At 38.7% G+C, this 24,714-nt stretch overlaps 1 protein-coding gene across 2 annotated transcripts in view; it reads left to right on the top strand.

Moving 5' to 3' along the window:
* The first annotated feature begins 11,315 nt into the window (after window positions 1-11,315).
* The window catches only part of GABRA2 (gamma-aminobutyric acid type A receptor subunit alpha2), a 58,395-nt gene continuing 44,996 nt past the window's right edge, over window positions 11,316-24,714 (top strand). Inside the window, exons 1-3 of one of the 2 annotated variants that reach the window (XM_054295996.1) lie at window positions 11,316-11,337; window positions 11,955-12,043; window positions 14,537-14,652. In XM_054295996.1, the coding sequence (XP_054151971.1) occupies window positions 11,973-12,043; window positions 14,537-14,652 (187 nt within the window). In that variant the 5' untranslated portion in view covers window positions 11,316-11,337; window positions 11,955-11,972. Of the gene's footprint in view, window positions 11,338-11,598; window positions 11,857-11,954; window positions 12,044-14,536; window positions 14,653-24,714 lie in introns of those variants that run through there. The other variant, XM_054295995.1, reaches the window with a different exon arrangement.

The following is a 24,714-nucleotide window of genomic DNA, read 5'->3' as shown; positions in this document are numbered from 1 at the left end:
GTTATTATAAAATTGTTGTTATCATTGATTTTTTCTTCTACCACCAAGCAATAGTGCTGAAACATTCAAGATGTACAGAAGTAAAATAACTCCTATCGTTTTCCCAGTCAACACTGTCTTTCAGGAGAAAATATAGTTGGAGATGATAGAAGAGGGGTTTCCAGTATTTTCAAAGTTTAGTCAAAGAATAAGAAATGTATCACAAAACAACACTCATCCAGAAAAGTGATGCTCAAACAGCTGGTTTGCTCCCTTTTTCTTACCTACAGTTGTCTTTTTCTCTCTCAGTCTCGTGTTGTAGCTGTTCCACTTTGCTAGAAACTCTCTATTTTCATGGGTACATCTATTTGAGACCTGTGGTTACTCACCTCTTTTGTCCTTCAGCAGCAAAATCTCTTTTTGCTTTGATATTTCCTAAAGACACCTTGTCAGAGCTTCCTACCTCCTTTTGCCCCTCTTTCTTCAGCCTTCACTGTGGTAGGCACAAGGAAAAAACTCTCGACTTTCCTCTGTAATGCAAGTAATCCTGTCATTTCCATGGCCCTTTTGGACAGATATTCTAAGTTTCAGTTCTTTCTTCTGAAACACCCATTTAAAAGCTGATCATTATTATTCCTGAGACCACATAAGCATCATATACTGAGGTACTAAAACTTTATTTCTCCTGCAAAAATCCCCCTGGTGTGTCCTAGGACCACAATTGCTTTACAGTGCCACTTTACATCAGTGATTCAGAGGCGCCTCTCTTCTCTGTTTCTGACTAATGCACACTGAATTTAGGAACAGTACAAAAGGAGTTACTTGCAGACCTGGGACACACTGTGCTGGAGATCCTGACACAGCTGGAGCATCCACCAGACACACCACCAGCATACCTGGACCCCTGCACATGATCCTTTGACAATCTCCCTGCATCCCTGCCCCTGCTCAAAGTGCAGCAGTAGTGGTCACTGTCTCCTGAGTAGACTCTGAGGATCTGGAGGAATTTTTCCCTTCTGTGAACACAATGAAAGCGCTTCCTTTCTCTTTCTCGGTTCTTTTTGTGCACAGATTTATTTCTGTTCCCCTCTCCTTTGATGTTTCTGAACATCATTCATAGTCATTCACAAGGTCTTAACTATTCAAGGCCATAAACACTTCATTTTAAACTGTTACCCTCAAAGTCTTTGAACTCCCCCCAGTCCAGCATTAATTTTCCTGGGTTACTTCCCTTGAGTTAATGAGTTCTCTGTGCTCACTGCCCACAGCTTTGATTTGTTTTAGAGGTTTCCTTAGTTGCTCAGAAAAAGATTTCTTCTTTCTGCATATGAGTGAAATGTAAAAATGGTCTTCAGTATTCTGCAAGATTATTAATTCAGGAAGATGAAAATCACATTGTCGTTCTCTATGGGAAAACCTATGATGATATCACCATTAAGTACTGATTAAATATACATTTTCCTTGTATAAATATATTATGTTCATAGTCCTTCCATGATCTTATAATACTTCAGGATTATTCCAAAACCAATATATGTAGAAAATTCCATTTTTTAGTTGATAATGTATTAATTTTCCTCTACATCCTCAGTCCATCAGATCACAGGTAGGAAAGACATTGTGGACCATATGCAAAATTTTAGCATCTTAAATATGTTTCAAAAATACTGTCTGAAAATCATTAAGTTTTTAGGGGGACTCATCATGATACATCCAGAGCAACCTGCAGATAAATCTGGGTTAACAGCACTCAAGCCATGGTGTTACCTACCACCGAGTGTTTACCCTGACATCTCAAAGGTGCAAACCTTATCAAGCAACTTTTGTTGCTCCTATTCCCAAATTCCACACTGTTAACAGAATCTGAGCTGTTTTGAAGCTTCTTCACATTTCTTTCCCAAAAAATCGCAATATACAGATGCTCTCACTCAAGCACAGGTATTTGGGTGGAACAATGTGCTAGTTCCTGTCATTCTTCTGTGAAACACATCCAAAGGACTCACCTTCAAAGCAGGCTCTGAAGTGAAAACCCTTGGAAAGAATTATGGGTCCTGTGGAAGTCATGAGAATTGGTTGAGGTTTTAACACTACATCTTGGGTTTGCCAGGTGACTGGAATGCAGAGATACATAAAAACTTGAGGAAACACAGCTACAATATGCAACTGGTGGCATGTGATTCATGTTTTACCAAGTTTTGACAGAGATGAAGTACAGAACATGTAAAATAATGAAAACTGCAAACAAGCAGTCTTTGTTTAAATAATATGTCTGAACAGTATTCAGAATAAACTTAAATTTACTCTTTAATTTTCAGCCAAATAAAACCATACTGTGTCATTTGAGAAGACTTGCATGGCTTTACAAGTACTGTTTATAATTTTTGAGACTTGTTAACAATGCAGCTGATGTACCAGTGAAGTACAAAATTCTTTAATGCCAAAATATTTTTTTCACTTTAAGGGATAGAACACCAAAGACTCATTTTACATTTACAATAATGTTCACAAAATTAAAATATTAGTAACAATTAACTTTGGAATAGTAATTTTCCCAGCATTTTAATGATATAACACAGGAGCAGCTTGAAGCCTATGATATTTTTCTTAAAATGAAACAGGCTGATAAAAAATGCAGAAAGCTGAGAAGAAAATCACCCTGAAAAAGAAAGACAATTGGGTAAATAAATTATATATATAAAAAAATCTTTACAATCTCTTTGAATAGCTTGATCCATTTGATTTTTAAAATTTTTTTTAATGCATGATAAAATTAATTAGAGGACACACTCTGTTTATACTGAATTAAAGATAGATGTGCTGCTATGCAGAAAGAAAAAAAAATAGTATTTTCCATTTCTTGAATGTAGTCATGAGGGACTCAATCCAGTCCCTCATGAGTAAAATCCAGAGAAGAAAGACTTCTCTGCAATCCAAACTACCCCAATGAAAGTCTGTGAAAGCTACAAGTCTGCCAAATTGGGCTGCAGGTACATCTCTAATATAAACAGTGCACAAAGACTGTCTTGTATGTTTTCTTCAGTTTCTTGAATGTAAGCTGTTGGTTTTTGGTAGACTTATCTCTTTTTTTTTAGCTGCAGATTTTAATGTAGGCTTTAGGTTTGGAGCAACAGAAAGATCCTTATACAAAGAGAACCCCCTGCAAGTCCTTTAAATTTTGAAAAACTGAATAGGATTCCATTCAGCTACAATTTTTTCCTTGAAGAGAAACTGAGAATTGTAACAGCCATATATACTATTTTTATAGTGGAAATAATCCTGTTGGGCAAATACATAATTTAAAAAATTTACAGTCAAGGATATGACAATATGAGGTTCCTGGTGAACTGTTGCCTGTGGTAAATGGGAAGCAAAAGAGAGGAGTGGGAATTCTGTGAGGACTGTAAAGCTGGAAGTTTAAGCTGCGTGACTCAGTAAATTAGATTAAAAAATTCCTTTTTTTTTCAATCTCTTGCATCCCAGATCACCGTCCCTCTGCCTCTGGTGTTTGTGACAACAGATTGAGGTGCTGAGGGAGAGTCAGTGCTGGGGAGCATCTTGTCCCAGCTAACAAGCATGTTTGTGACATATGGCCATCCTCGTGCCTGCTTTTCAGTACAGTGGCAATTTGTGGTTAGCTAAAAGCTTCCTCCATCAAATGGCCCTGCACTCCCCTGGTAGGGTGGGGAAGGAGTTGTCCCTGTGCACCCACAGCATCCCTTAGGGCTTCCCAGGAAAAAGGGACTTGCAATGCAGCAAAGCAAGCCTCTAAAACCAGGTGGCACAGTGAGGAAATTGTGCAGAGAGAAAAGGGAAACCCAAACAGGGAAGAGGCGGCTGATGCCATGTTCCCAAAATGTGGCAGGCAATTTGTCCACCCATGCTAGGGACTGGCCAGGCCAAGGTGATAACCTGTCCAGTTCTTAGATAGACAACAGAGACCATCAGAATGAGCTCAGAGCACAAAGGCAGGTACCACAGAATCAATTAAAAAGGACACAAGCTCTCTTCTCAATAATCTTGGTGATATTTAATGAACTCTTACCCCAGACACCTCTTTTTTTTAGTGGCAAACTTGGATAGCACCATGCAGAGGTTTTGGGTAACACAGTTCTTACTTTGTAGACAGAAGCATATTCTTTTTACTGCAGATGCTGTCTTGTGTCCAGCAGTTGCTACCCAGACTCTCACAAATGAAATACTGTGTTGGCATAAACTATCTGCCATGTGCAACTATTTATACATTCTCCATTCTCACGACATCCAGGAGATATGAGGGCAGCTGTTTTTCCTTGAAAATCCCTTGGCACATACCAGCAGCTTTGACTCAGCTTTGTGAAAATGAATATTTAAATGCAGCCCAGTTTTCTCCCCCTTTGGAGCATGGATGGCTACTGCAGACTCACATATGAAAGAGAAAGCATGTTTTGGATTCCCCTAGTGAGTGAGTCATCACCCTTTGACTGGTGATTCATTGTTTGGAAGGAGAGGAAGGTAAATGAGGACTATTTATATGAGCTGTCATCCATTTATCTGGTTATTTATTTATTTGTTTGTTTTAGCCCAGGGCATTCTCAAAGCAATGGAATGCAGCTGGACTGACAGCGGCCGGAGGCTCTGGGCTGTACTTGGCATCTGCATGTTTGGAAGTGAGGAGAGATGAGACGGAGAACCTTCATCCACACTAAGATCTCTTGTGCTTAAGCAAGGAAGAGTGAAGGAAGGGTTCATACTGCCAGCTTAGGTGCATGCTAGGAGAAATTATTGGTTAATTCAAGCCCCTCCAGCAGGGCAGGCTGCGAACCCATCTAACCACCTAACCACCTCCTCAGGTCCTGGGGTGGTTCTCCTCTGCCCAGCTTGGAAGCTTTCTGATCTCTCTATCTGTTGGTGCAGCAAGGGGCAGTTTAGGAAACAGCAATAGTTAGAGCAGACACTGAAATCCAGCAGTTTGTTTATGCAGTTGTCTATATTATGATTTAATTGTCATCCTGCATAATATGTCATCTGCAGTGTGCTGAAAAACTAAATTCTTCTTTTAAACGCATAAAAATACTGTAATGGCAGTTAATTAACCCAGATATATATAGCTCCATGCTTCTGCAAAATGTGAGCAGACTGTTACAAACTACAGCTACACCCCTTAGCAATTATATGGTTTATCCTTTTTTTTTTTTTTTCCCTAAAAAACATGGGACATAGCACAACATTTCTCCTCCTAGACTCCATCGATGTAGAAGCTGCATTTGTGTTAACACAAGTATGGAGTGATGTGATTTTTGTTGTTGTTGCTGTTCTTGCTGAAGCTAGGCAAGACATTTCATGTTAGAACTGTCTTTGGATTATTTGTTGTTACTGATAGAAGAACACCTTTGTGTGTGTTTTAGCTAACATTAGTAAAAGACAGGAGGAAACTCTTTGAAGTCCTGGGAGGCAGAATCATTTTTAAAATGCAAACTTTTTGCCACCCAAGATAATGTAGTCTTGCATCAGGAACAAAAGCATTCCTGACTAGGAGCAGTTATTGAAAAGATTGCTAACGGAATTCTGGCCATTTTTTTGAGGAGAACTGAAATAAGGCCAAAGGATTAATTTTTTTTACAAGGAATTTAGAAAGACATCCATTATTTTGAATTTAAAATTTAAAGGCACTCTTAGTAGGAATAAATGCCCCATGATTATTTTCTGCTCAAAACCTGGCACTGCCAGAACTGCCAATTTCAGCAATTTTCAGGCAATCTGAAGGTCTGTATTGTGCTTCTTGTTCTAGAGTGACTTGTGCTTATTCACAAAAAACAGTATTTTTGAACCAGTTTGTCTGAAAAGTTCATCCCTCCTCAATCCCTTTGTTTGTCATACTATACTCCATTTAGCTTTCTGCTTATTTTAACTGATCTTTCATGTTACTGGATCCCCAGAAGCAGAATTTAAGTAATTAAATAGATATTTTAAACATAGAAATATCACCACTCAATCATGTCATCTGCCTACAGCCTGCATTATGGTGCTGGAAGGAGATGTGCAGAAGCACATTCGCTAAGAAGCTGGCTGAGGCCTTGAGGCTTAGGCAGATCCTGTGGTCATTGATAAATTCACGTGCATCAAACATTATTTAGGATGGCCACTATCAGCTATTGACAAGGGGAGATGAGGCCTTTGCAGAAACAAAGATAACCACGGACAAATGATTCCTCATATTACCAGGCTGCAAAGTCAGCACATGGCAATTTTTTAGGCCACACAAAGTGGCAGAAGTCTAGTGTCTTTCCTTTCATTCTATTCCTGGGAAAAGAGTTGATTACAACTGGCCATAAATTTGTAAAATTTTCGCTGAATATCAATTTAATTTCAAAATCAACACTGATTTTTTGAAATTAAGTGTATTTCTATCTTTCTAATAAAAGTTCTACTTGCCTACAACTGAGACATGAAACACCATAGATGTGTGTTGCTTTACCTTACAAACATCTTCAGAGTCCAAGAAATACTCAAGTGAAAGATAAACTGTATTTATACAAATAACACAAAAGTGATTATATTTATAGAACAATTTAACATGTATTTTCATTTCCAGCATTCTGCCTTGTCTACTCAAGCAAAGGTCTCATTTTGCTGTAAGCTATACAACAGAAAACAGGGATTTGCAGATGAGGAAAAGTGTTGCTTTTATAAAAGCAGATCTCCCTCTCAACTCAGACCCAGAGTGATTAGCCAGTTCTATTGACTGGAGCTTTCCTGTCCCAGCTGGTAAATGTGTTACATTGCCCTCTGTCGCTTGTCCTGCATTTCTCCCACCAAGGAAGATCTAGTCTAAAAGGATGAGGAAAGTTTCACTACTCCTGATAGACAGCAAAGACTCTCTGCTCACTCCTTCTGCAGATATCTTTGTGTTTGGAGAAAGCTAAAAATCCTCATCTGGTATTTAAGGTTCAAATCTGGGAGAAGTATAATCCTGAGAAAGAAGAAACATTCATCAATATTTAAGGTGGGAAAGCTCATTTCAATTTCCTGTTCTGCTGAACTTCTCAGGGCACATTGGAAAGCAACTTAAAGCCGATTACACACAGCTGAAATAAAGCTGGCACCGGCCCTTTGCTTCTGCTCTTGCTCTTCAGTCAGGAAGACTATGATAGCCAGAGCTTTTGGACAAGCACAGAAACCCTTCCCAATCTGAAAGTGACTCAGTCAAATTGAAAAGTTGCTCAGACACTTAAAATGGTCCGTTCTGCACAAAGTTGTAGAGATTTTTTTGTGTTTCCTTGTTATACTAGCATCTAGTGATGGATGGCGCATCTCAAAATAATTTCAACTCTTAGAAATTTGTGCTGCAATTTTGCATAAGGAGGAGGAGTTTTGGACACCTGAGCCTTCTTACAGAAATCTGATTTCCATCATGGTTTTAAGGGGCTCCTGAATAAAGCCAGCTTCTTCCTTCTTTTTTCTTAGACTAGGAGTCATGTACCTCTATGATGAGCCAGTCTAGGGTCAAAAACTAATTCCCCCCCTCAACATTTTATTTAATCATTATTTACAGAAATAAGATAATGTACATGTTTAAAATTACATAGAAACTATGTCTTGGATATATATATCAACACTTGATCTTATATTTAACTATTTAATTTATGGAAATAGAAATTTTAAAAGGATGAAACAGTCTATCAGAAAATTAATATATTGAAATATGCTTTATGTCTTTTTAGAGACAAGAATATTTATAAAAAGCGGGATTTATACTAAAAATATCCACTTACCACATACAAAAATTTCTGATATATCACTTCAATTTTCACACATATGCATCACATCATTTAACTCCAGTGATTATTGTTTATATCCTTACAGCTCAGAGTGCTGCTGGCCTAGATATAAGGGTGGGGATTATTCTCAAGCAGTACAAAGTAAATGCTGATTACCTCAATCTGCCAATTTTTTTTTCTGGAAATGTTATACTGCAGAATGTATTCCAGATCAGAATTATGTATTAAGTTCTGTTTTGCATTACTTGATTATGTCCATGACAGAAAATGATTACTGGGACCTCCCTAGTGGCTACAAATTGGAGGTATTGTTTTTGAGTAATTTATTTTGTCTGAAGGATGGTGTAACTTTGTCATATAGATGATTCTTTTAAGCACAATTTTAAAGGAAGCATTCAATCTGGTGTTTTTCAGTCTGGATAATGACTTGAGGCCTCGGCTTAACCTCTCCTGTGTTTCTACTACCTCTAAACTCTTAAGAAATGGTTATGAAATGTCACATACCTACCCTGCTATTCAATTTGTGCTCACAGAGGAAGTCATTCCAGTCTCACAAAAGAATTCTGAAACATCATTTATCAGCCTGTGCAGAGTTTTGAGATCCTTGGCAAAGGGGATAATAGGATTGTAAGGTCCTTTGTTTGTTTTTAAGATTTTTTAAATATCAAAATAGGGATCGAATTCTATTTATATATTGCAGCAAATATAGCACAAAAGAAATAAAGCCTTTTAAGTAAAATATTTGATTTATACTTTGAAAGTAACAATTTGGAGACCTGCTGCCTTCCTGTGGACTATTTCAAGTCCTATTCAAACCAAGGGCATGGCTCCCCACCTTCCAGGGTGCTTGCATCAGGACTCAGGGGAGTCTCACAAACCCTGGTGACATGATGGATGCTGCATATCACTTAGAGTTAACTGAAATTCAATAATGAATGACAGCATTCAATGCCATACCAGAAATAATAATGCAGAAGGGAAGAAAGGTTCCCTGCTGACTGTGCACCTGAGGGGGCTCAAACACACTTTTTCCAACCACCTAGAGCTAACACATTTGAGCTATGCTTGCATGTAGCCCAACAAAACAATAACAGCCCAGCAATACCACAGCTTTCTCCCCAAATACTTTCCAGTTCACCAGCAGCACAGGCTGTAAGTATGTGAGCCTACCAGAAAAACCCTTCTCTCTGTTAGTAATTATATTGCCTCTGATTTTTCATGTTGCCACACAGTTTGTCCCTGTACTCAGCTTTCCTGTGATTTGGGATGCCTCACAGGCCTGTCCAACTTGTTTAAATGGGTATGAGGGGTTATTTAAAATTTTTAATCTGAAGCATGACTTCAATGCATGAAGCTATGGTAAATCTCAAAGAACATAATGGGTAATTGTGATTAGAGCCTAAAAACTAGCACATTTTCCTTGGGAAAATCTATGAGCACAAGCTCAGCATAAATACATAGCTACCCTGTGTGGCCTTTGAGAAGTGACAATCTGCTATCACAGCAACAAGGAGCCACTGTGACTGCTCTCCTTAATGAATGTGGTTTTTAAATTTTTTGATGCAACTTACATATGAAAATTAGATTATAGCTTCAGTATTATTATTACTGGAAGTGTGTTTTGAAAAGGAATGGCATGAATACCTGTGGAAAAAAATAATTCTGCTTGGATTACATAAAGTGTTTCATATAAGAATAAATCATGAAGACTTCACTTTCAGTGATTCTTTTTCTCCTTCCATTTTGATATCTGTGAAGTCACTTTTTCTTAGGACAAGTAGCTAAAACAAGTAGCTAGTTTCCTTTACTGTGAGGGTTGATTCTGCATCTAGTATCAGTTGTTAATTCCTAATGTGTGGGACTTACAGGCAGATCCAAAGAAGACTTTGGATCGACCATAGATACCTAACTGAGAGTGAACAGAGCACATTTTCACATCAGTACATGGAGAGATGAGGGCCTTGTGTCTTAGACACAGCCAGTGTTAGATGGCTGCTGAAAGAGTGTTTTTCAGATTTCAGCTTTTGCTCCTCTGTCCTTATCTTTGTCGTTTTCCATAGTTTGGGCTGTCATTTTACACGTTATTCTAAAACAAAGACATTGAGCTCTCTCTCTTCTCAGTCTTACTCCAAGTTACAAAATATCTCTAAGTTGGAAGGAGCAAATTGTCTTGATTGCCCAAGTTTTTTCCTTCCTTTTTCTGTTTTTCATCCTCTACTGTGGAGTCATTAAACCATGAAAGGAGAAGGAAACAAGGACACCACCAATTGCAAACTGCAACAATTAGGAAGCAGGAACACCCCAATTCAATAGGTAACCTAAGAATTTTTTTCTTATTTTTTTCCTACTTCTCCTTCCCTCCTATTTCCCTCTCCTCCCTCCTTGCCCCCCCCTCCCTCTGTCCCCTTACATGTCTGTGCATCCTATTTCACATGTTCATGTTGGGACTGGTATTGATTCAGGACCAAACTTCATCAGAATAATTTCAGTTAAACACAATAAGCAGGCCAGTGACATTAAGAGAGGATAATTAAGATGGTGCTTTGGGCAGTTTAGAGATTGAAAGGAAAGGAGATAGGTGAGGATTGGTTTAAAATGCAAGAAAAGGGCTGAAATATTATTGCCAGCGTTATTTAATTATTTCCGAGTTAACAATGCAAAATGAGGGTACACTAAATATAAACCCTTATCTTTAATTATTAAGCCTGTCCTGTTCTACTTGTACTGGAAAACCTGAAATCAGTGGGAATGAATCCCAGCAGCGATCCAGTTACTATCAGAGAAGGACTGCATATACGAAAGGAGGGCAGCGTGCTTTAAAAGATAATACAACAGAAAGTAATGCAATTTGAGGCGGAAAAAGGGAAAAAAATACAAGCGAGGTTTGTTTCCTTGTCTGCCTTCATCCTGAGCTCACATTAAACGATAGACTTTTCTTCTCTCTGCATTCCAATTAGACTGTGCCAGTGGGCAAGCGGGGAAGGGAATGTTAATGAGGCAGCGGGAGCGGGCTGGGAGCCGGGGCTGGCGGCTCCCGCTCCCGCCGCAGTCCGGGGCAGCGCGGCGGCTCCGGGGCTGTGCCCCGCCTAACGCGCGCTTGGCCCGAGGTGACCGAGGCTGAGGAGGGAGGGCTACGGAAAATGTCTTGTACCGCTCCGGGGACCGCTTTCCGCCCCGTTTCTCGTTCGCGCACCGGCAACGCTGCCGCGCCCGCCCGCTCCGGGCTCCGAGGCCGCGGCAGCCGCCCCGGGCCGGTGCCGGTGCCGATGCCCCCCGGCGGGGACCCCGCGCCCGCCGTGTCCCGTGAGGGCCGAGCCGCGGGGGCGGCGGGCGCGGCCCCGTGACGGCCACCAGGGCAGCCCCGCGCCCCGGCACGAGCGGGCACGCGCGCGCGCCCCCGCCGCTCGGTCCCCGCTCGGTCCCGGCCGCGCTCGGTCCCGGCCGCGCCCGCCGCCGCCGCCCCGCGCTCCCCGCCGCTCCCCGCCGCCGCCTGCCCCGCTCGCCGGCGGCACCCGCCTCCCCTCCCTCCCGCTTCCCTCCCTCCCTCTCCCCTCCCTCCCCGCCTCGGCCGCCAGCCCGCCCGCCCGCCCGCTGCTCCCAGGTAGGGTCCCCGGGGGTCCCCAGCTGCGGCGGCAGCGCCCGCCCGTGTCGGGGGCTCTGCTGCGCTCCGCAACTTGTCAGCCGGCGGGGCTGCCCCCGCCGCCGCCCCGCGCCCCCCGCGCTCCCCGGCGGCGCTCCGCCGAGCAGCTGTCAAACGTGCCGGGCGCTCGGCGGCGGCGGGGGGCGGCTCGCCCGCGCTCGGTCCCCGCACCGAGCCCCGGCGAATGGCATGACTCTGCCTGCCGCCCGCCCCCCCGCCCCCCCGGCTGCGGTGTGCCGTAGTGAGGCGAGGGGTGGTTAAACCCCCATCCTCCCATACATACGGCTTTTATTTTTTGTTCCTTTTCGTCTCGGGGCTTTCACATCACGGAACAGGAAAGCATCTGATGCGCCGGCTCACATGCCACTTCTGATCATACATTGCCTCCTTGCACAGAGCAGGATCGTTGGGAAAGATGGAGATACAATAAGTTGCTAGTACCGAAAAGTGCTGCGGAAATCCAGTGGTTTCCTTTCTACAGTGAAGTGACATATTTTCCTCGGGTTTAAGTTGAAAGCACTGCTTGGCGGAGACTGACTGTGGCTGAGAGTGGGTTTGTGTTTTTCTTGCACCGTTAGGTTTTGCAAAGAGCAGCGATGAAGAAGAAGCTGGCACTCTCCGAGATGCAGTTGGTTCTTCTCGTTTTATTGGTGTGGCTACCAACGAGGTGAGAGGATATTTAGTTTCGTTGTTCAGTGCGAACATGCATGTTACAATCTGCTAAGGGTAAGCTTGTGTGAGGGGCTATAAAAGTACAGTATGTAGCAACGTAATAAAAAAATCTTTCTTAGGTGTTTGAATGCAGTATTACATAGTTTCCAGAGCAAATGCAGTAGAATGTAGTTTAAGGACCATAAAAGCCTGATCTCTTGTCCTTAAACGGTTTGTGAATTGATGCTTTATTCCACCATTAAAATAACAATTTCTTTAAATGCCTTTTTGGATCTTAAAGACTTGAGTTACTTCATGACTGTGATTCTGTACCATACAAAATGGGGAAATAGATTTTTATGAAGTCTCACTGCAAATCACTGTTCTTAAAATAATGCTCATATATTTATTAATATGGCCATGCCTTTTTTTTTTCCCTTGATTTTTTTTTTTTTTTTTGGTCAAACATAATAGAATTCAAAATGATGCTTAAGCCTAAAACCTCTAGGTGGAGATAGCATACAACTTCACAATCACATATAATAAAACAATAGCATCATTTATTAATCAACTTTTCTTATGTTGTGTAAAGTTCTCAATTTCTAAAGCGACAGCATAAGAGCAAGTAATTTTTACTACATTATACTTTTGTGTTGCTCACAGTCCCTAAACACAATAATTAATTGTAGTTTGTAACTTTGATTCACTTGCTTTGGTTGTGGCTGCAGTAGGTCTTGTCCTAATATGGTAAAGATTGGATGCTATATAATGCAAGTTTCCTATGATTTAACATGTCTCCAATATTTTTGTTTGTTTCCCAGTGAACAAAATATTTTCCGAAACAATATTTTCTATTTCACTTTATACCTAACTATGGTGCAGTAATAGTTGAGTCACAGTGGGCCAGATCCTGCAAACCCTACTCAAGTGAGTAATCTCACTGACGTCAAAGAGACTATAAGCGTTATTAAAGACTTTATGCCTGAGTAAAGTTTGCAAGATTCGACACTGATTTGATGTAATTATATTGATCTAATATTTTTAGTGGAATTTTGAGTTCAAAAACTGTTATATCTCAAAAAGAAGCTTAAAAATGGCAGAGATGTACTCTGGTAGTCCATGAGTACAACGATGCATTTTACAAACCGAGAAGGAACCATCCAGTAATTGCAACTAAGAAAAAACTGACCCATGAGTAAAATCACACACGACATTTTCATGGGTTCTTTATAAGTTATCTGATTTGGGTCGATTCTATGGTTTATATGATGGAAAGCACAGACTGCAATGATTTACATTTAAATACTTCTTTATGCCATTGAGCTGGAGACCAACATACAGCCTTGTCTTTAATCCTTTTATAGCTTTCTTTAGAGAAAATATCACCCAAATCTACTTTTGGTTTGGAGGAGGAAGAAAACAATGCTTGCTATTATGGCATTCAGAATACCTTCATTTCAAGATGATTGATACTCAAACATTTAGGGTTAAAAATTTAGGTACCTGAAAAAGATATAAATGGTAATGTGCGTAGCACATGATGCTTTACTTCCTTGATACCAATGTGCTGGTTTTAAGTAGTTAAGACTGATGAGCTCCTGTATTTCACATGCATGGTGCTTAAAATTGTTGGCACGGTAACATTTGCATGTGTAAGGCTTTCTGTGGTCTGGGTGCCCAGGTTCCAGACCACTGTGGGGCACCACAGCTGGCTGGGCAGCAGGTTCATATTCCAGCCCCTATAGCGTGTCCCACAGAGATTTGATCCATAAAGGCTGTAATGTCTCTTTCTTTATTGGGGAACTTTGAAACCGTCAGTGGTCTACAGATTCTTCTTGACACTTCATTTGTGATTCCTTTTTCCATCCAACATTTATAAGGTTTGTCTGCATCTGATGGAGTATCAGACAGCTGACAGTGTCCACAGCTACCCTGCAGCTTGCTAGTCAGCGCTGGTGTTCCCTCCCACCACCTGCTGGCGTCAGAGGACTCCCTGAGCATGATCGCTGGAGTTTTCCCTCATGTTAGTTCTTCTGGTCATGTACATTACATGACCATTGGGTGGAGGCAAATCCACAGGATTTATCCAGAGATAGAGTATGCCTAAGTGAGGACAGATAAGATAGAGCTAGAAGGAGATGGGTTTGTGCATGGGAACCCGGGTTATCAGCCCAGGAGTGACATGCCACCAAAGCCTGGGAGGCTCTTCAGAGTTTTGCACCAGTGCAGCCTCCACTAACAGTGTTTGGGGAGCTGGAAGCAGCAGTCACAGTAATGCAATGATGCATGCAAGTACAGACTACTGGAAAATGACTTCTTGGGTATTTTAAGTAGTATTCTGTTGACCCTTATATGTCTGAACTTGTTATATAGAAATTCTGTTTTTGCATACTGTAAATAATCCTTTCCTGTTGGAATGCAGCAAGTAATGGCCAGTCCGAAAAAAATGCATGTTGAGTGTATGTTAAAACATACTTAGCACCTTCTAAAATGTAAAATATCCATTTAGATCGGTGCTGGCTGACTCCCTGGAAGACGAAGCTAAGAATAACATCACCATCTTTACAAGAATTCTAGACAGACTTCTGGATGGTTATGATAATCGCCTCAGACCTGGATTAGGAGGTAATACAACCAATTAAAGATTGATTTTAAAAAATCAATTTTAATGTTCAGATTTTATGCAGTGATATTCTTCCTTCAGGGTTTTTTTTCCCCTAACAACTGGTATGCATCTTGATAAATTATTTATAACTACATTCACCCAGATGAATCATTTGAAGTTTGAGGAAGATAACATCTATGAATGGAAAGAAGGCATTTTCACACATTTATCTTAAGTAAAAAGGAAAAATCTGGTGTTTTAACATAGTAAAACAGAATGTGAACAAAAATAACATCTAAAGCTGTTATTCCAGTCAGGGAATTTTGGTTGAACAAGGAATCCAGGCTTAATTCCCTGCAATCTGATAGGGGCATGTTTTCAGAAATCTGCACAAGTGTTTTGTGCGATGCGTATAAATTTCACATTTGAGATTCGTTCCTTGGCCCAGTAAATTCAGTGAAAATGTTGTGATTTTGACTTCTTTGGAATTGGGGTGTCACTGGTAATATACATTTAATTTCTGGGCACCTTGCACTTATTTGAGCATTTGGAAAAAAAAATAGAGAAAAAGAGAATATTGAAGGACAGAGGTCTCTGCACTCTTGTGCCATGACTGTCAGTTATTTTTCAAAATGTCAGTTCACATTTTGATTTTAAAGCTGTATGCCATCTTTTGTCAGTATGTGTTATATTGGCAAGAAATTTAAATAATTTTTGTGGTGTTGAAAATATTACTGTGTACAGAAAAATATCTATGACATAGGGAGGGGCTGAATATCTCAGTTTTGACAATATTTTGTCTACTGCTATTGTTTATCTGTATTTATACTATCTAACATTAACATGTATGATTCAAATATACACTTCTACTGCCATTATTTTTATTTGTAACAGTTTTGGTAATTGTAATTTTCAACGGGGAGACTGTTTCAGCTTGGTGAAGCTAATTCCAGTACAAAATCCTTGGGAGCCATTCCTGTTCCTGTTGATTTCAGGAAGATCAGGCCCAAAGCTAGAGACACACTCCAACTTCCATGGAAATTACAATAACAGCTCTGATCAAATTAGGCATTAGCTAAAGCTCAGAGTTTTTATCCAACACTATTCCATCCTGACCTGTGGCTCTGTTGCTGTTCTGGTCCTGGGGAACTGTGGCTTGAATCTGACACAGCAGAAAGTGGGAGCTGACGCTGACTGAAACAGATTTCTCACTATGCGTTGCTTTTAAACTAGGATGTCTTTTCATTTCCATTTTTGGCCTCTGTACAGTGAAAGCTTGTGAAATATTTTATATTCAAAGATTTCTTAATTTGGATGATACAGGGGACCCATAGCACTGTTGATGCCAGAATTTATATAGTAATTTTTTTACGTGGAGTTTTGATTTCTGTTCAAAATACTCAAATTTAAGAATTTACGCATAGTATAAACATACAATGACTTGCAGAAACATTTCATATCACCAAACTCGTGTTGAATTGAGAGGGCTTTTAAAATAATGCCTTTTATTAGAAAAATAGTCAAAGGTTTCTTGCTTACAAGGGATGAGCCATTTAATGAGAACAGTCTGCAGTTCCTTTGCATATCAAGCATTTTTTTTAATATTGAAATAATATTTTTGAGAACATGAAATACAGATCTAATGGATTTTTCTATTTTTCACTAAATTTGCTTCAAAATAACCTCCCCCTTTTTCTTTATAAAGCCTCATAGATAATTAAAACATACTCTGAAAACAAAAAATTAAAGAATTAACATCTGTTTGATATTGGTATACATGGCAATCAACCCATGCAGAATATGTGTGAAATGAAACTGTGTCATGCATATTAAACCGTGGTGATTCATGACACATTACTCTTAATCCTCAAGAATACTTCAGTTGTGGATGGATGGATTCTTACAGTTTAAAAGAACACTTGTAAATGGCAGTTGTGATAATTCATGATACAAAACATACCAAACAAGGCTTTTGTACATAGTGCTTAGTAATTATCTAGCTTCATATTTCAGGAATTTTCTAGCAGTTTATTCCTTTTTCTATACTGACCTGTAGTCTGAAAAGAGATGTGGAAATAATTAACCTTCTTTTTTTTAACACTATGTGCCTAGTAAGCCTGGGAATTTCTAAAAGTGTTTTTGCAAGAGATTACTGCATTCTGACCATACCACACATCATTAATTTAAGATACCTAGTCTCAGTTTTGTTTCACTTCCCTTTGTATGAATCTGAAATAGCTCATTTGAATGCAGCAGAATGTTTACTTTGGCATAGCAGTTTGCATTGTCGTGCATATATCACTGCTATGACTGGGATCACAATCTGGCCTAACATGCTACAACAGAAATAGTCCAGGGTCTGAGATCCTTCTGAAGTCGTCTGAAAGCAAGAGCTGTTCATCAGCCCACTTTCACTTGCTGTGAAAGACATTTTCAGAGATGTCTTACAGCAAGAATTTAGCTCATTGTAAAAAACTGCTCCTTTAGTAATGAAATGTTTTGGGTTGATATTACCATTTTATCCAGTTATTGACCAACAAAAGGGAAATGTACAGGCTTCTTGAAAGTCTGTATATTAAATTCAGCTAAATAAATGTCTGATTTGGAGGTTGTTCTTGAATTAAGGGATAGATTTGTAATTCATTTTACTGGGACACAGTCTGACTACTGACAGTATGTAACTTGATGCTTTACTGATGCAATTCAAAACAGAGTACTATTTTCTATAAGCTGTTGAGGAAGGTTTAACTTTTACTGGTGGTACACCTCGGTCAGATAAACAGGTTTTGGCTGTTGGCTGTTGGCTATCCTAGCAGCTGGGATCCTTGAGTGATGTAGGAACACTACAATGATGAAATGACCTGCAAAATGGGTGTGGGCAGGGGGAAGATGACACTGCACCATGCCCTGAAGCCAGAGACATCTCATATGACTTAGCTATATACCCCAGCCTGCTGTATTCATAGACATGAGCATGGGTTTATTTGAGGGGAGATAATATTTTCTCTGTACTCATTTTATGCTAAGCACAGGATTGCAGCTGGAACACTCTTGACTGTACTTTCAGCTCTGAAGTGAACCATTTTACCCAAACATTCCATGCCATTTCTGTTTAGTCATCAAAATAAATTACAAGTTTGACTTCAAACCAAATTTTCCTGTATCATTAGCATTAATTTATATGAAATATATTCATGCAAATGGCAAGTCATACAGACCTTCATTGTTTATGACTTTCTACAAGTAAAGAAGGTATTTTCTTCTTTTTATTTGCTGTAATGTTTGCAATGCACTTAGGCTAACATTTTTTCATGAATCTTTTTCTTTTTATTAGCATGTAGAAAAGCAAATCCACACATTAATGGGCACTAAAACTAAGCAAGGAACCAAAATATCTGTAAGTGATTGAATTATCTGTCTGCTCTCCTCTGCCCCATGAACAGACATGATCATGCTGGATACTTCAGTATTGTGACTATCTCCATAAGTTATTCAGCCTTCTTTACTTTCTCACTTCTGAAATTAGCCTTTCCAACAGCTAAAGAACTTCTGTCTTTTCTACTCTCAGAAACTTATAAAACAGAACTGAATAGAAAACTAAAATGTTGGAGAAAAGAAACAAACAAACAACAAAGCAAAAGAAAAGGGAAGTTACAAGGGCAGAAGACTGGACTTCATAGCCTAAAGTTTCAAGTGCCATATTGATATTGAAAAGATCTATGGAAATGTCAGGATCCTTCTGCAAACTGTGGTCAGTCTCATCAGCTTCAGGAATGGTATTCTTATTGTAACCAAAGAGTTGAATGATGGTTGTTAAAAAAAGAGGAAGATAAGACAGTAGGTGGGTGAAAATTAAATGCACTGTGAATCTATTTTGAAGGAACCATCTCTGCTTTCAAATGTCCTGATTGCTTTAAGCAAACATCTGCATTGCATTTCTCACACAGACAGACCAAATCCTCTTTTTTTCCCAACATTTTGTAAATCAATTGAACAGGAAAACTGAAAAGAATTGAAGGGAATTCTTGCTGACTATTCCTATCAGAGAAATGGTCAGCAATGAGCGCTCGCAGGTGTGATCTTTCATCTTTGGAGAACTGGATATTTCATTGCATAGATTCAGTGTAATGGTGTAGAATATCAGACTTGGTGATTAAAAGTTTTGTGATGTGCTCACCAATATGAGCACAAGGGAAACTAATTTTTTCAGAGATTACCTTTGTCTCTTGCCCAGATCAGGAGAGCTGTATCCATATATATGTGTCTGTGTGTGTGTGTGTGTGTGTGTGTTTATCAAATAGTTGGAGGTTTTCAGTTGCCAGGAAACACAGCCATGGTCATATGCTGATAATCTGGAATATGTTGCATTTAGGGCGCTGTATTTATATATCACTGTGATTCAGAGTTTTTAATGAGCTTTGGAAGAGTTTGTAGCTATAGCAGTCCCTAGCTGGGGGACCCTAGTCCCCTAGCCAAACCTAGTGGTGTTTGTCAGCCCCAAACATGCTTAATGCAAATTCAGAGTATCATAAAGGAAGGTTCTTTGTCTATTTTTTTTTTTCTGCAGAGCACTACTAGAAATCTTCCACTACTGTTTTTAAAGGGAAAAAGTGCAGCTCCCCATCTCAGTTCTGGTTGCTTCCTTAGGCTTCCTTTGATCTAGGTTAATATTTTGGAAATGGCAATATCTCTCTGCCAGTGCTAGTGCAGAGAAATTCAGAGCAGCACTTGCATCTTCTAAAAGCCCACTGTCCTTGTAGCTATGCTGGGACACAAAGGGATAAACTACTGTATGTATGCTCCCCTTTTGGGCATACCTGGAAGGGCCACATGGAATCTGCCCATAATGGTGCTTTCAGAGGAGTCAGTGAGAAACTTGTGTTAGAGCTGTGGATAATGTATATTGGCAAAAAGCATTCCTTGTAAAAAATGGAGAAGCGATAGAGAACAGGATATGATCATCTCATTAATAACCTATCCAGGGCATGCAGACAGTGCTAAGATGCGAGAACAGAACTAACTCAGTAGCTATAAGCATTCCAGGGAATGATTCATTAGGAAAGTGGAAGGATAAGAAACCTACAGAAACCTCTTTGATACTTAAGAACAAACCAGAAAACTTGTCTAGTATAGGATAGGGCTGAGTAGCTAGACAGAGGTTATTTGGTTATTTATTTATTGAAGTCTGTGAATAAACCAACAGTGAAGACATAAAAATAAAATGAATGCTACAGCTGTGCAGGGTAGTGCAATTGGGGGAAGTGTTGCACAGAATCACAAAATAAGCTGATTTGGAAGGGACCCACAAGGATCATTGAACCCAACTCCAGGGCCTGAACAGCACCATCCCAAAGAGTCAAATGCTCTGCCTCAGATGAGTTAACAGAAATGCAGGTACTGTACAGTAGTTACATGTGCCCATAGAGGAGCTGGTCTGCTTACTTTTGTCTTATCTGCAAGGAAGCTGTGAAAGCAGATACTGCAGATTTCTCTGTAGCTCATTGGTGCTCAATGTAAATCAGACCAATGGGGTGCTAACATTTCTTTCAGGCAGATTTGATAAACAAAGAAATCAAAACCATCCAAATCCAAACTTTTTATCTGTGATGCAGTTATTCTGGGTTATTTAGGAAAGGGTTGAGAAGCAGTGGTCTTGTTGGTATCCAAGGTATTCTATTATTGACTGCTTTCCAGTAAGGCCTTTTATCTTATTAAATCTTGCAATGATTTTTTTCTATCTCAAATATACAACTACTTCTCATTCAGGCTGACTAGTTTAAATAGCTAAGTACCAAAGGAATGCAATATCATAGTTCCAAAGTTTTTATTACCCTTGTGTAATGATACAATTTGCATAAAGCTACCTGAATTGGAAATACAATTATTATTTAAATAATCTAACTCTAAAACATTTTCAGAGATATTTAAGCGCATTAGAAATTCATCCAGGATAACTTTGGGTATTTTAATGGATTTCATGGGTTTTTACTAGTGGATTTTAACCAAGCAAAAAGTTAATTTAAAATGTAGTAATCAATGTATATGTTGCTTACAATGAAAAAATTGTTATTCAATCTTTAGAAATGAAGAGATCCTGTAATACAAAATTAATAGTATTTTGGGTTGCACTTATAAAGAATATCAGGGAAATCCTTTCATGTTTACTGCTGTGATGCACCCATGGAGTACCCAGTTTTGTATATTCTTTTTATAGGAGACACACAGAGAATTACATTTCAAATATTTTCTTAAGGAAGATATACCAAAAAAAAGAGTGCCAATTAAGAGTGTCAGAAGGAAGCTATAGAGATCTCTTTTTCAGTTATATAATTACCTAAAGATATTCTGAAAATTTTGGTGAACACCTATTAAATCAATTATTATTTTATCTATTATAAAAGCATTGATGGTCTTTGACATTTTGGGTTTAGATGCATAGGATGCAGACAATATTTGGAATACACTGCCCTCCACAAAGGTGAAAAAAGTGGACCTTGGAAGATGGTTGATTTAAGGAAAAATGGCAATTATATCACTGTGGTATGACTGGCATCACTATTTAGTGATGTTCATTTCTACTTGTGTGACAACAACCAATATTTAAACAAATAGTGAAGCATAACTTTCAGGACAATTAATTGGCAAATTTTGACATTTTATTTTCAATGAAAACTAAAAACTTGGGATTAAATGGGCATGTATAACTCCTTCAGCTTGTTTGTGTAGAAAAGATTGGGACTTTTGTAACCTTTGTTCTTGAGCCCTGTAATGGTAAATATACATTTAAATATATTTTCCCTATTTTAGCACCTCTAAAGAAAAAACTGCCACAAGACATTCGTTCTGCATAGCAGATTGGTCTCCTGCTACATTCAAGGCCTGATTGTGGCAAAACAGTGTAACAATACTGGGTCTTTATGAGACATAATCTAAAAGGACCAAAAAAAGAGAAGAATTATTTTCTTCCCCTCCTTAGCTTTACTGGGCAAACTCGTAACTGTTATAGTTATATTATAACTCATTACTATTATGCCAATGCTGATGATTTTCAACAGTTACAGAGATAATGACTCCTCAGAGTTGTGGTGGAATTTCCATCTTTGTGAAGACCCTCACAATTTGACAGAATATGACTTGGGTAACTTGCTGTGTTTTTAGAGATTGCTCTGCCTTGGACCTTCCAAAGGTTCTTTTTAAACTCAGTTGTTCTAAGATTCTTTAACTGACAGCCAGCAAGACATTGAAATAATGGCTGCAGCTTTCCATCTTACTTGGAAAAAGTGAAAAGAATTTAGTATATTAGATCTTGAAGATATAGCTGAAGGAAAAGTCTGTGTAAATGAAAGTTTTAAACTGCTTCAGAACAGCAGGATGCACAGTGTTGCATAACTCTTGAGCTTATTATTCATAAAGAGCCCACTGAAAAATATAAGATTTTGGGTAGACAGGATCTGCAAAAATGAAGAGGAAATATCCTTGTTTATAGTCTTATCCACATTTTTCCTACTATCACCTTATGCTGAAGTCCTGAAAAGGGTTAAATATGTGAAAAGACAGTATTTTAAAGGACAGGCACTATATTTAATCAAATCCTTTTCAGGTTATTTCAGCAGTGTACAGGGAAGTGAAAAGCTGCACAACACCGTGCATCCTAGAGATCAACACCTCCTCAGGAGGCATCCAGGAACCTCTAATCACCACCCTTCTGAAGTGCCCCAAGATACCTTCCAAGGCTCCTCCTGTTTCATTCTTCTGTTTTTACATTGCCTTTTTCTTTTCTGAATACCTGTCTATTTTGTCCATTCTTATTAAAAATGCCCAACTGTCTTTTTTGACCAAAATTTGATGAATTTATCCAATTCCATCTAAATATAGAGTTAGCTAAGTCCAGGTGAGACCTGCCATGTAGATGTAATACAGCTGCTGACATCCAGCTGCCTGAAAGATTTCTTATCCAGTGGAACTGGATGGAGGAGGTTGAAATGACGTGAAGACAGGCTCCTAGGTGGGTAGAAAGCAAAAGCTATCCTTACCCACAGAAAAAATGGTTTTCCTGTTGTGCCAGCACAGTTCTCTGGTGCTGTTGACTGGTCTGAGACAGATCTGTTGCTTCTGGCAGTTCCCCTGACTGCATATTCCTGTTTCTGTTTTCTTGCAATGCTACCATTTCATGACTGTCTTTTAGAATAACCTTTTCAATGCACAATCTAGTGCATCCAATGTTTAGAATTAATAGTGTGGAGAGAGAGATAGAGGTATTTCATCAGAAAGGATCATAGAGGAGGACATTGTAATTGTCTATATATAAATACAGCACATGCTATTATTTTTTTTCCCAGTATTTTGGTCTGTTTTAATTATCATTATTCATGGCTACAATTAATATCTAAAAGTAGCTTCTAAATACTCCAAATAACATATATGAAGTAGAAAAAAAAGCTCTTTTTCAACAACCTAGCATTAGGGTAATACAAGCCAAGGTGAAAAAACACTATGAGCAATAAATATGGGAAAGGGAAGGAGGGCAGAACAAAAGAGATGATGAGTGAAAGAAGATGAAATTGTCATACTAACCATTGACAACTTTAAAAAAAAAAGGCAGATTTAAACAGCTGAATTATCTTTTATTCAAATATCCTTTGGAAGCTTGAAAGTAGAATAGATAAGAAATGTTATCATTATAGTGTATGCATGCATTTAAATTTCTGATATTACAGTTGTTCAACAATGAGTCATCCATCTCAAGAAACAGGTATAGAGGATGTGTTGCTGTACTATTCACCAAACTGCTAAATTAAAGCATCAGCAGAATATTTTGAATTAATACTGTCAAAAGTTTAATAAATTTTATTTATAAGAATCAAAGGACTTTAATATCCCAATATTAATCTTTAAATATATTTTTATATCTGGTTTTTTTACATGTTAATGCTCTAATGAAATTAATCACAAGCTAAAATAAATTTTGTTTACCACTGTCACCCAATTAATAGTTTGCTTTATCATGCAGAGTATTTCACCACTAGTTTGTGGAAATTGTATGTAAATCACAAAAGTATGATTCTGCTAATCTTCCAGAAGTGGTATTGCTATTTGGGAACCATTTATGTGATTACTGTGTAGCACACGGCTCCTGATTTACACTCCTTAATTCCTTGCCATATGTTGAGGGCTATTTTATAATTAGAGCATTTAACACTGTGAAAGAAATGTAAATCAATTCCCCTCTTACCTGGGATTATTGTGCATCAGAGAACATTGAACACTGCAGTGAAGTTGTGCAGCTGCAGTGATTGGATCTAGTCTGACCAAACTGCATTAATTTTTTAATGTATATACATACATACATACATACATAATTGGTCCTCCTCATGAATTTTTTTTTTTTTTTTTGTTAAACCAGTAGAGATCATATGTCCTTATCTAGTTTGTTTGGGAAAACCTGGGTGTCCCATGTTCCATCTGCTTAATCTATGTTTTTCTACAGACTGTAAATTAAGTATTTTACAATCTGGTAGTGTTATGACTAATAGAGTTGATTGAAGATAAAATCCAGTGCTATGGACCACTGACCTTCACATATGGTTCAATAGAAATCATTTAAAAAAGTGGTGTATGCTGTAAAATTTTCAAGACTGCTTGCATTTATGATCTTTGGTGTGAAAGTAGTTTCATGGAGTTACCTATCTTCATTTAGCACCTTCTTCTGTTTTAATTTAAAAAATTGCATACTGTCCATCTCCTGAATAGCAAGATGACATGAAGGCAATGTATGTTCTGACTGAATGATTGCCCTGAATGTTGCTAGTTCTTCTTTGTTTGTCTCAATTACTTGCTGCTGATTCTCTCATCCAAAAGAGATAATTGTCTTCCAACACATTCCCTCTTTTTCTTTCTTGTATACGTTCTTAGTTGTTCTAAGACAATAGGTTCCTCAGACTTTTATCAGGAAATTGGGAAATTTTTTATTATTGTTATTATTATTATTATTATTATTAATAATAATAATAATAATAATAATAATAATAATAATAATGAATTCTTGCAAGTGTGTAAGCCTCCCAGCACAACACCAGAGAGTT

The sequence above is a fragment of the Melozone crissalis genome, unplaced genomic scaffold (genome assembly GCF_028551555.1).
Source record: "Melozone crissalis strain CALT ecotype California unplaced genomic scaffold, PUWL_Pcris_2 ptg000006l_1, whole genome shotgun sequence".
Taxonomy (NCBI): Eukaryota; Metazoa; Chordata; class Aves; order Passeriformes; family Passerellidae; genus Melozone; species Melozone crissalis.
This window is presented reverse-complemented; position numbering and strand designations above follow the sequence as displayed.